General features: G+C 44.3%; 1 protein-coding gene across 1 annotated transcript in view; it reads right to left on the bottom strand.

Moving 5' to 3' along the window:
* Positions 1–7,513: 7,513 nt before the first annotated feature.
* The window catches only part of SAXO1 (stabilizer of axonemal microtubules 1), a 64,497-nt gene continuing 59,312 nt past the window's right edge, over positions 7,514–12,698 (bottom strand). The window contains exon 4 of the mRNA XM_050944251.1: positions 7,514–9,081. Within this exon, the coding sequence (XP_050800208.1) occupies positions 8,054–9,081 (1,028 nt within the window). The 3' untranslated portion in view covers positions 7,514–8,053. The remainder of the gene's footprint in view (positions 9,082–12,698) is intronic.

The raw sequence follows: 12,698 nt of genomic DNA, 5'->3' as shown, positions 1-12,698 counted from the left end.
TGGTGGCTGAGGAGTCCGTGGCATACCTCCCTAGACAGAGCGGTGCAAGGGTGGCTTTAAGACTGTCTTGTACTCCCCTGATTCTCTGCTGATCTACACCAGGTAAGTCCCCCAGCACAGCTTGGAACAGCCTGAAGGCTTCTCTAAATTGCACCAGTTGCCAATGGCCCTAATGAACAACTATGGAAGACAGGAAGTCACTAAGACCATTGGGTTCCTCTGGGGTTGCCCATTGACCCCTAACCATGTTTTCTGTCCCAGTCATGGGGAGGTGTAATGATGGTACAGTCGCTGCTACTTTAGTCTTTGGCTGCTGAGGCACCTCATCTGCAGTGCTCCTGGGCCGGTTATGCTGACTTTTAGGCTGCTTAGGATTTGGCCCCTTTTTTTTTTTGCAGCTTAGTGAGAACTTATTTATGAGCTTCAAGACCAAGCTGTTTAAAGAGCGAAGCATAGTACAATGTTTTAAAGGAGAGGTACCATTCCACCACACACCCTCCATGTCTCCTCCAAAGTTATCTTCTCCATCATCAAATGGGTTGAAGAAGGAGGCCACAATACTGCACTTCCTGTGATGTGTCCACTTGTGCTATTTGACAGGCAAGATGGTTTTGTGTTAACTTTTTTTTTTGGCTTCAGGAGATTTGCTCCAGATTTACACGGTTGTAACTAAGGGCAGGAGCTATCCTGATATCACTAAGGGTTTGTTCCTCACCAGAGACAAAATTCTCCTCTTGGAATTGCACTGTGGAGCATTATGGGACATTCCACATTTGTTCTTTATACAGATTTTCCATTGATGCCAATGAGACATCCATGCACTCAGCTAAATCCTTCAGCCTATACAGGAGTTGCTGCAGAACTGGTATGGTTCTATTCTGTGAGACTTCCCAGAGAGTCCATGCCCCTTGCACACTGCAGAGCACTTGCTCTCAACGATTCAGGGCAATTTGGCTGGTCCGAGACAGGAGGAGCATGGCTCATGTGTGCTATTAGCTAAAAGCCCCTACAGAGAGAGTGAACAAGCTAAATGTCACTTGTTTTGGATGTGGTCCTCCAGCCTTTCTGCTAAGGCTGTACATATAAATGTGTTCTATAAACTCTGCATTTAAGCCTTTACTAACAAAATGTTTTTTTTCTGTGCCGACATAAGTAAAACATGGCAGTTTTATGTGGCTGAGAAGGAAGTGGGCACTGGAAGCCTGTACTCTTGGTGCACATAAATAGGGTTTGTTTAGGCAGAACACTTAGCAGGATGTGATTGAGTGCATGGTCAGCATTTAGATACACATACGTGGTTAAGATCACACCGGCATGGGAAACCATTTCTCCTAGCACCCTCCTCAGTACTATAAAACCATATGCTACCTCTAGATCTCATGTGGGGTTTGGGCTGACCTCATTTACAAATCCCCAGGGCCAATGGTGAATCACAAAAATAAAACCTGAACCAGAAAGATCAGACCAGACAAGCCACGAAGAGCTTAATTACCAAGCCAGAAGCCAGGACATTTTCCTTGCCTTCTTTAAGGAAACGTTTAATGGTTGGGCTGAGGAGTAATTTGGTTTGGGCTGTGCGAAAGGTTTGTTTTTTCCTTTTCCATGCACTGTTTTTTTAAGCATACATTATTGGTTTAAGTAGCCTCTGAGGTTGGTGGCTGCTTGTTAAAACACTCCACTTACTGAAACATTTCTGGAGTCAGTTTTCAACTAACAGGCCATCCTAGTGGTTTCAATACCAAAAAAAGAAAATCTCTGTGTCAACCCATTATATACAAATCACAGCAAATTAAGTACAGCTGTGCTTGGGGGGGGGGTGTATTTTATTTACTACTTTCAGTGGGGCAGAGCGGGTGAGTAGGAGATGAGGGCATGGACCAGGCGAAACGAGGCCCAGCATTTCTCTGTTTGCCTGTCTGTTTTGATGTAACATGATAACTTCTGAATGCCAAATCTGATGGATTGCAAATGTTTAGGCAATCTATGCATCAATAGGCAGACCCTTGTTGACTTTAGTGAAAACTGGAAGAGCTATCATTATTTTAAAAGTTGCTCTTAACTCTCTGCAAAGTCCCTAACACCTATGGGATGGGTGTTTAGTCAGCAGGAGGAGACAAAGGGAAAGGAGAGTAAAGGAGGCTTCATTCCTTCCTCCCTCCTAGCTCACATCATCTCCAGTGCCTGCTTCATGCAGTGGGAAGATGCCAGCTGTTGGCCTGTCCCTTCCAGTCCAAGGAAAGAAAGCTATTTGGTGGGGAGGGAAAGAGATACACAGTGCCCCTGGCATGGGGAGTGTCAAGGGTTTTTTCCCCACTTTGAACTTTAGAGTTCAAAAGTGGGGACCTGCATAATCACTTTTAAGCTTAATTACTAGCTTAAATCTGGTACACTGCCACCAGCCAGAAGTCTGTGTCTGGCACACTTTCTGTTCCCCCAAAACCTTCCCTGGGGAGCCCAAGACCCGAGCCCAAGACCCAAACCCCTTGGGTCTTAAAACAAGGAGAAATTAACTATCCCCCTCCTTTTCCCCGCAGATTCTCCCCTCCCTGGGTTGCCTTGAGAGGCTTACACAGATCCAAACTCCTTGGATTTTAAAACAAGGAGGAATTAACCATCCCCCGTCCTTTCCCCCCACCAATCCCTGGTGAGTTTAGACTCAATCTCTTGGATTCTAAAACAAGGAAAAATCAATCAGGTTCTTAAAAAGAAAGCTTGTAATTAAAGAAAGAAAAGGTAAAAATTATCTCTGTAAAATCAGGATGGAAAATGCTTTACAGGGTATTCAGATTCATACAGACTAGAAGGACCCGCCCCCACAGCCTGAGATTCAAAATTACAGCAAACAGAGGTAAAAATCCTTCCAGCAAAAAGACACATTTACAAGTTAAGAAAACAAACATAAGACTAATCCACCTTGCCTGGCTATTACTTACTATTTTGAGACATGAAAGACTGATTCAGAAAGATTGGGAAAGCCTGGTTGTACGTCTGGTCCCTCTTAGCTCCAAGAGCGAACAACTAACCAAACAAACAGCACAAACAAAGACTTCCCTTCACCAAGATTTGAAAGTATCTTGTCCCCCTATTGGTCCTCTGGTCAGATGTCAGCCAGGTTTACTGAGGTTCTTAACCCTTTACAGGTAAAAGAGACATTAACCCTAACCATCTGTTTATGACAGGGAGAATGCAAAAAAATTCAGGAATAGGGGAACACAGAGAATGGGGAACCCTGTCATGCAGGAGAGAGAGAATGGGAGGGCACACAGTGTCCCAAGTAGGGAAAGAAGCTGAGTTTCTGTAGATCATGAGGGCAGAGAAAAAAAAACATGTCACTGTTGTGGAGTCACCGCGTCTAACTTAAGTCCTAATCCTAGTTATGTTCATGTTATGCATGTGACAAACCTAGACACGTCACTAAAGCTCGTTTTAAAAGTCAACACAGACACTGTGCAATTTAGAAGTTGTCCATGAAATTCCTTGTACTCAGAAGTAGTAGCAGTCCTGTTGTGTGAGGAGCTTTTGTGTGTTTAGTTTGTAGCTCTTCTGGATAGGAACGTTGGTTTGTTTGTTGTCATTTTACCTGTTACACTGCACCATGTACACTTAAGGTGTTGTGTGGACTCCCCCCCCACCCCCACCCCCACCCCCACCCCCACCCCCAAAAAAAGCCAAAGGACATTCTAGTGGGATTTTGCAAATTGTTTATTCATGTGAATAAACTGGGCTCCTTGTATTATTCTGGTTTAGTTTTAAAACATTAAAGCATTTTATTAAGGTACAAGTCAGCAAAAATACATAGCTAGCTCCCATGCTGTGAATTCCCTGGAAAAAAAATCAGTTCCATTGATTTGGCACATGCTTTTGTGGAGTGAAAGTTGGTGTAGTGTTTGCAGAATCTGGACTTTTGTTATTAATGTTTGAAAACCAGCAGTTACTCACATGCTGTAACATTTATACTTAGACCCATATTGATACTGATAAATTCCATATGGCAAAATACAGTAAAAAAGATAGGTTTACATCCTAGACACACACTGCTCCGTTTTCATGCTCAGGTTAAAGTGAGAGTGTTAAATTAATGGGCAAACAGCTTTATTGTATAAGAAGACAAATCCTTTTCCCAGCACTTAACCTGAGTAGCCTCTTTCCTAGAACCTGTGTTCCAGAGAGTTTTCAAAATAATTGTAGTAAATAGCAGCAAACAGCGAGAAAGAGATTAGCAAGTAAAATCTTTTCAGTTGAGATTTTACCTTAGATAGTTTGTTGATATGCCATGAAGTCTGTTACAGATGGCCTGAGCTGTAAAAGGAGAGAGTTCTTGCACCATCAGAGGTGAGAGAATATTTACTAGATTTTAAGACCAAGAGGGACCATTCTGATCCTCTAGTCTGACCTCCCTGTATAACACAGATCCTGTAATCTCTCTCAGTACCTCCTGCATCAAGACCAGAACTTCTGTCTTAACTAGAGCATATCTTTTAGAAAGGCGTCCAGTCTGGATTTGAAGACTTCAAGTGCTGCAATGGTTAATTAAGCTCAATGTTAGAAAAATATTCATTTTATTTCTTGTCTGAATTTGTCTAGCTTCAGTTTCCAACCACTGATATAGAGCTTCCATTCCCAAGGGCTTCATGTGTGTAACTAAAATGCATATTACACATAGGGATCACTTCAGTCTATTTAAGTGGAGCCACTTCTGTGGTTGAAACAGAGCTTCTCTGCCACACGGCACAGCAACAATGCTTAGCGCTTGCGATTAGAAATTAACAATACTTTAGATCATGATTGCTCAGCCTGTGGGTAGCCATCCAAAATGGCTGGGGGGGAGTTCCTGTGCTGTGGGGAATGAGCAGTCGGGGGGTGGGGAGATAAGGTGTTGCAACCTAGTGCATGGGTCAGAATGCAGCTCAGGTTTCTCCCAGCCACCGCTTTGTCTTGATGCTGGGGGGGAGCGGGAGAGGGGAGGGGGTAAGGGGAGCCGTCCACACCAAATTTGAGTGAGTGCTGCTGTAACCCCCCTCCAGGTTGCAATGCCATGCTCACAAATGTGGTCCAACCAGCCCCCACATCAGGAGCCTGGGCCAAACCTGAACGGAACTCTTAACTCTAGAGAGCAGAGAGCTCAGCCCAGCCAGACAGGATATGCATTATGGAACGCACAGTACACTTATTTAGTACTTACTATGTTAATGTGTACATTATACAGTGCGGGTAAGAAATATTTAATAAGCCAGATTTTTTTTTGCACTATAGCTAGTTTCTGGGTCATGATGGGCCATCAAGGTTTGCAAATGGGTCGAGAGCCTGAAACGGTTGAGAACCACTGCTCAAGTTACAACTGATTTCGGGGGGGGATTTTAGAAAATTGGCCTGGATAACAGAACTAATGTATCTATCTTGCAGAAAAGCACCCTGGAAACTTAAATAAGCACCTGTGGTCAGAACCTTGGTTTTCCATCACAGCCAGAAGATGCCACCTCCAGTTGCACCGTGACCCACCTAGTAACATGCACGGGCACTGCTTTAGCATTGACTTCGGAGGGAAATGTGCTACTTCAGAGGTTCTCAACCTTTTTCTTTCTGTGGCCCCCCATGACATGCTATAAAAATTCCAGGGCCCAGTGAGGGGGGACCCTTGGGCATAGGTGTAGTTTGACTTCTATTTTGGATGGGCAGGGGCTGGCAGGGCTCCTGTCAGCTCCACAAGGTGGGGTCCAGGGAGGGAGCACCACCTGCACCCCCTGACTCACCTCAGCAGGCCACCCAGCCTGTCTGGGTTGGGGAGAGAGGCAACCAAAAATTATAACTCAGAGGTGGGGGGCTCAACTCAAAAAGTTTGAAAACCACTCAGGGTGCAGGCAGCAGGTAGGTAGGGGCTGTGTGCCTGCAGGGGAGTAGCTCAGGGTGCAGGGAGGAGCTATGTGGCAGGAGGGCTCCCAGTTCCCTGAGGGCTCTGCCAGCCACAAAGCAGGATCCTCCACTCAGGCAGCTCTTACCGGCTGCATGAACAAAGGGGGCTGGGAGCTGAGGAGCAGCTTCAACCCCCTGCAGCAGCAAGAAGCGAGGAAATGCCGTGGCTGCCTGCTCCATGGCACCAGCCGTCCCTCACTGCCTGGCTATGGCTTCCCACCTCCGACCTGGGCAGGGAGGGAAGAAGGTGGGGGGAGTGGAGCTGCCTTGGGGCTGCACTGCTCTTGCACTGTAATTTTGGGAGAGGCAACACCCTCGTGTCCCACCCCCCCAACTCTGCCCATAGGCTCAGGGCATCTGCCCTGTGGGGAGCACCAGGGCTCTGGAATTCAGCCCTGTTGCATGTGGCTTCAGACCTGTGGGGGCACCAAGGATTGGGGCTTCAGACCCATGGAAGGCACTAGTGCTTAGGCTCAGGGTTTTAGCCATGGGGCCTCATGGACCACCCTGTTGAGAACCACTGTGCTACCCAACGGTATTGACTTCCTGGTACTAGTACAACTTCTCGTAGCAAGAGAAGGTAAACCCATCCAAGTACTGACCCTTCCTATTTTGTGAGATTTCCCATTTAATGTTCTGGGCAGTAATGTAACTTAATACCGTAGTAAAATCAAGATATTTGCCCTAGTGCCACATGACATTCTCATAAGTAAACTAGGGGAATGTGGTCTACATGAAATCACTATAAGGTGGGTGTACAAGTAGTTGAAGGCCGTACTCACAAATTAATCATCAATGGTACACTGTCAAACCGGGAGGGCACATCTAATGGAGTCCCGCCAGAGTCAGTCCTGGATCTGGTACTATTCAATATTTTCATTAATGACCTGGATAATCAAGTGGCACGTATGCTTATAACGTTTGTGAATGACACCACCCTGGGAGGGGTTGCACACACTTTGGAAGATAGAATTTCAATTCTACACAACTGCAGCGAAATAGAGAATTGGCCTGAAATCAACAAGATGAAAATTCATAAAAATAAGTGCAAAACACTTAGGAAGGAAAAATTAAATGTACAACTACAAAATTGGGAACTACTGGCTAGGCACTAGTATAGCTGATAAGGATCTGGGCGTTATGGTGGATCACGAATGAGTCAACAATGTGATGCAGTTGCAAAAAAAGGCTAATATTCAGGGGTATATTAACAGGAGTATCATATGGGAGGTAATTGTCCACTCCACTTAGCACTAGTGACGTCTCAGCTGGAGTACTGTGGCATCTGGGCCCCACACTTTAGGAAAGATGAGGATCACTTGGGAAGATTTCAGAGGAGAACAACAAAAAGATGACCTATGAGGAAAGCGTTTAATAAAAAAATAAAAAGCTGGGCATGTTTAATGTTGAGAAAAGAAGACTGAGCAGGGACCTAATAATTCTTCAAGTGTATTAAAGGCTGTTATAAAGAGGTTGGTGACCACTTGTTCTCTGTGTCCATAGAAGGTAGGACAAGAAGCAATGGGCTTAATCTGCAGCAAGGGAGATTTAGGTTAGCTATTAAGAAAAACTTCCTAACTATAAGAATAGTTGAGTGCTGGAATAGACTTCAAAGGCAGAGGTTGTGTTTATTTGGTCCTGCCTCCGCACAGGGGGCTAGATGTTGCGAGATCCCTTCCAGCCCTATAATTCTGTGATTATTAAGGGAGACACAGTCCTGAAAAACATCTAATTTTAAACAACTTTTTTTTCTTGACTTTTATGGACTCAATAAATAAGGATGGACCTTGGGCTTGTGCTGTTTACCTGCACTCGAAACTAACCTCTGTTTTTATTGTAACGTAAGGGATCTGTCTACCTATGATCTAGGCTGCTGTACCACACTCAACATGGAGGAAACTTAGTGCCTGATATGTTTATGAACAAGAAATCTGTCACCACAACATAGACATTGCTTAACTAAAGACAGAGTTTGGGAGATAGAAAAAACACCGACAATGAGGTGATTAAAATGTTCTTTCTCCAGACATTAGGATTCTTATTATTCAGGTGTTCCACCAGGAGCTACGCCCTGGGAGCTATTTTAAGCTCTTTAAAGGAATAAAATCAATGATCAGTTTAAAAGAGGGTTAAAAAAAAAAAATCAGGCTGTCACTGGTAGTTCCTTTGGGCCAGGTAGGTATAGTCCGTTCCCAGAAAAGCTGCTTCTTCGCTCTTTACTCTTCAAACTCATTGGGCGTTCAGCCTCCGAAACAGGGCAGTAGAACTTGTGACCGACAGCATCGATTTCTTGAAACACATAGCCTGGGGGTTCTTTGTAGGCAGCAAGGCATTTGACAAGTTCCTTCGGTGTGTAGCTGGTGGTGTAGGTGGTTTCTGCATCGAATGGCATGTTAGGCCGTGCAGCTGACCAACCTGGCTTAAGGCTCTTAGTGAAAGTGGGGGGGTGAGGCACATAATGGGCCCGAAAGGTGGTCAGGTTCTCCATTGGTTCTGCTGGCAAAGTAAGTTCTGGGGCAGGTATGATGGGTTTTGCTTTCTTACCATGCCATGGCTTGTAATCATCCTTCATGGTGGAGCAGCTGTCAAAGGGTGCAGTGGTTTTTGGAACATGGCCCAAGGGCCGACATACCTTGGCTGGCTGTCCCTTAGGGTACGTGTAATGAGTCTGAGTAGTTGTCTGAAGGTCCATTTTCTCTACGGGGGGCACATACACATCAGGTTTTCTAGTGAACATGGGGTGCTGTGGCCAAGCTTGGTATTTTTCCCGAAACTCTGTGGAAGAGGAAAACGGGAGATCGTGGGTTGGCATTGACTGGTATGGTTTCACTGTCTTGGCAGGTGGGCCAGCCAGACCCTTGTATGATTGTTTGTGGGTGGTGAGGCCATCAAATTGAGTTTCACTGGGTTTATACTTCTCATACTCATGGACAAAGCGTTTCTCCAAGGGATGTGGCACATAATTCAACTTATAATTTGTCAGGTCCTCCAAAGGTGCCTTGGTCATGTGGGCTGGATTCAGAGGTTTGCAGCTGTGAGTGGCAACTGGTCCCTTATATATATAATCATCCTGGACAGTGGTTCTGTAGTCAAATTTTGCTTCTGATGGATGGTATTTATTGTCTGGTTTAATCATCTCTCGTTTTGATTCATTCCATGGCACATAGTCACCTGAAATATAAGAATCTGTTTTAAGTGTCCATCAATGTACAAGTTCTGAAGTTAGTTTAAAAATATAACAGCCTATGCTTTAGTTATTAGTATTTGTTGTGTCTTAGTCGTGTCAATCAAGTAGGCACCATACAAACACATTGTGAGAGGCCATCCCTGCCTTTGAGGAGTTTACAAACTAAATAGACCACACAGAGAATGGTGGGAAGAGAGGATTAGTTCATCATCTCAGTAAGATGGGGATGATGATAAGACACTGGGAGTTAAGTGACTTGCCCAAAGTCACACAGCGAGTCGGGGAGAAATCTGGAAATTGAAGCAAAGCTCCTAAGTCTCAATCTAGAGCGTCAGCTACAAGCCAGTCTTTTCTCGCTGTGTCTTCCTCTTTGGTGACAACTAATCTTTTCAATTGGCTAGACAGTTTTTCCCTGCCCAGAACTGAGTTCAGGGTTTCTTCTTGATGACATCTAGAGTAGTGCAGAGAGAGGCATTTCCTACTTTCTTTGCACTGTTTATATGTTAGCAGTGCTATCAACACGTGCACAACCCTGACCTCAATTATTTTTATTAATTAGTTGCATTGTGCTTGGCACTGTGCAAACAGAGAACCGAGTTGATCCCTACCCCAAACTACTTACAGTCTTAAGTATAAGACTAAGTATAATCTACCACTTTGCCAACATTAGTACACTCCCTGTAGAGCTCTGTGTGATGGGTGCATGTTATATCCTGTTTTATAAATGGGGAAACCAAGGCACAGGGAGTTAAAGTGACTTCCAGAGCACACTGGAAATCTGTGGCAAAAACTCCTGGCTCTCAGACCAGTGTTGTAGCCACAAAGCCATCTTTCTTCCCTCTTACTAATCTTGCGCAATTGCCCCTAGAGAGCAATATGGTTACTGGTAGGAAGTTGAAATGAAATAGCAGTGGCAGTAAGCCACTTCTTATTCTTTTGCTTTCAAACCACATTGAGAGGCATGAGACAAATAACGTTCCAGCTGATTCTTTATTGGAAGGAAGTCTGGATTTCAAAGTACCAGAAAGTAAATGATGCAGTTAGGCAGTGGGATATTTGAATTTTCCAGTCCAAACAGTATTAGTCCCTCTGAATGATTGTGCTATAATACAGCACCATTACAATTATATTAGAGCTGTGCTTGTTACAATGCAAAGCTGAAAAATTAAAGCTTATTTTTAAATTAACCATTTGTTCTCCAGTCTCTCTGCCCTGACACCCAGCATGAAATGGCAGCAGTAGCCAGCACTGCTGCTGCTCATACTCTGACCTCAGCCTAGCATCCCCAGTGCACCAGGCAAAAATGAACTCCATGCAAAACTGCAAGGAGGGGCCTGCTAGCATGGGGACCTTCCAAGTACCATGGCTGATGTTTGAAAATTCAGCTTGGATGAAATCCTGGCCCCATTGAAGTCAATGGCAAAACTCCTAGTAACTTTGGTGGGGCCAGGATTTTATTTTCTGCCTCAGAGTGAAGATCTATCTAATCTAATCTGGCCTTACTTATTTTAAGTGTTTACATAGTACCAGCCTTCCTTATATTTAGGTATTAAAGGCCAGATTTTAGAGGTATTTAGGCACCTAAAGGTGAAGATAGGTCCCTAATGGGATTTTCAAAAGTGCCTAGAAGCTTAGCTACTGTTGAAATCAGTGGGATTCAGGTAGTTTGGGAGCTTTTGAAAATCCCACTAATCATTAATCTTCATTTTAGGTGCCCAAATACCTTTAAAAATATGGCCCTAAAGTCCTGGCCTAAGTTCATCAGGCCCCACTACTAGATCTGTGGGGATGTCTAGCCATAGTGAGATCTGGAAGGGTGTTTTGCCACTCGCAGCACACCTGAAGTAGTAACTTTTCCAGACACTCAAAGATATCAGCAATGCTCAGATTGTTGCTAGGAACCTAAACAGCAGTGGCCTTGATGTTGTTCAAGAAGTGTACTGTTGGCATGGCCATGGCCACTCTGTGCAGCTTGCACAACCAGTTAAGTATATAAAGTGGTGTGGTTCCCACCTGGATGAGAGTCATGAGCTAAAGGTATAATTGTGATGATCAAGACTGGGTGGACTAGTCCTGGAAACTATAAGGACTGATCCAAATAGGCTGATGTTAGTTCTGATAAATTCCCTTTGTTATTATCCTACCTGTCCTTTCTAAGTTAGTTCATCTGCCCATTGCAGCCTCTCACTGATCCCCAATCTACTCCAGCCCCCCTCTCTTGATCCCTTTTCTCCTACCTTTAAAGCCTAGTAATGTAGGTATGGAGGGAGGGGAGAATGCTCTGCTGTGCCTTCAGTGCCCATGGGCAAAGCACATTGAAGTCATTTGTCCTCCCAGCAGGGGCTGGCTTTGGGATTTTTGCCGCCCCAAAGAAAAAAAAAAGCCAGAGTGCTGCCCCTTGAAAAGTGCTGCCCCAAGCACATGCTTGGGATGCTGGTGCCTAGAGCCGGCCCTGCTCCCCCATCCCAAGAGGGCTGCCAGCCAGTCGAACTGCACCTGAAAGGTGGGTGGGCCACGTCACTTTACCAGGGTAGGAGGTCTAGAAGGGGAAACGAAGAGTGCATGTTAAGATGAATCATAGAAAGAGAGGCTGTAAGGGGCTTATTAAGAAGTGGGTGACTTCGGAGTCTCCACTGCTTAGGACATGCAGTCTCCAAGCAAGTGTAGATCCAGTTGAAAAGGCCTGACATTTCAGATGAGCCTTAGAAGCTAATCATAATCAAACTGCACTCCAAAACCAGTCAGGGCTTCCCATCGTCAGTTGTAATAGTCGAGTCCAGACACTTCACTGAGACTATAGTTTTGCAACATATTAGAAATAGTGTCCATGTGTCTTCAATTTTAAACTTCTATAAGTGCCACTCATTTGGAGTCCTCCTAGCCATTATGAATTTACTTTAGTTTAAGCCAACAATGCTACTATCCTTTCAAAATATGTTACAGTTTTATTGAAACTAATTCTTTTCCAGTATATTTTAATGGTTTCCCATGTATCACCAGCCTGAAAACTTTAGGGGGTATGGGAAGGAGTCTACAATACAAACCACATGTTCCTAGGCTCAGGCAGCTTTCCATATAACCAGGCTAGACAACACTTTAATTCGATTATATACCTGTAGATAGACATGCATGACTAAGAGGAGATGAAAACTTTGAAACCATGTTTCATGCAGTGTTAAGAAATCAAGTTGCAAAGCTGTCAGATGTTAATTGTGATATCTGATAGCATCATTTAAAACCACCCTATACCACTGGGTTGGGTGGACTCATGACTTCATATGAAAGGCATTTATTCCCAAAATGGCATTACTTGAAACCTCATAGAGCAGCACATTACAAATAAATTGCACCTTGAAAGGTGATTGATAAAGCCTTTTTTTGCCATAAGGCTGAATAGGTAAAAGCACATTGAAAACCTTCCCATTTGTGACCTATGGCCATTTAAAATGAATTAATTCAATATGGAACCAAATCTGTGTGGGGTTGTTAGATGGAGATTTCCATTTGCATAGTGTTTTGAGAAAATACTGCAAATTGCAACCAAATGTGGCTGGACTGCATTTTATTAGAGCTCCTGAGCGCACTAGTAAAGGTCCTGACC

Source organism: Gopherus flavomarginatus, chromosome 3, assembly GCF_025201925.1.
Source record: "Gopherus flavomarginatus isolate rGopFla2 chromosome 3, rGopFla2.mat.asm, whole genome shotgun sequence".
In the NCBI taxonomy this organism is placed as follows: domain Eukaryota; kingdom Metazoa; phylum Chordata; order Testudines; family Testudinidae; genus Gopherus; species Gopherus flavomarginatus.
This window is presented reverse-complemented; position numbering and strand designations above follow the sequence as displayed.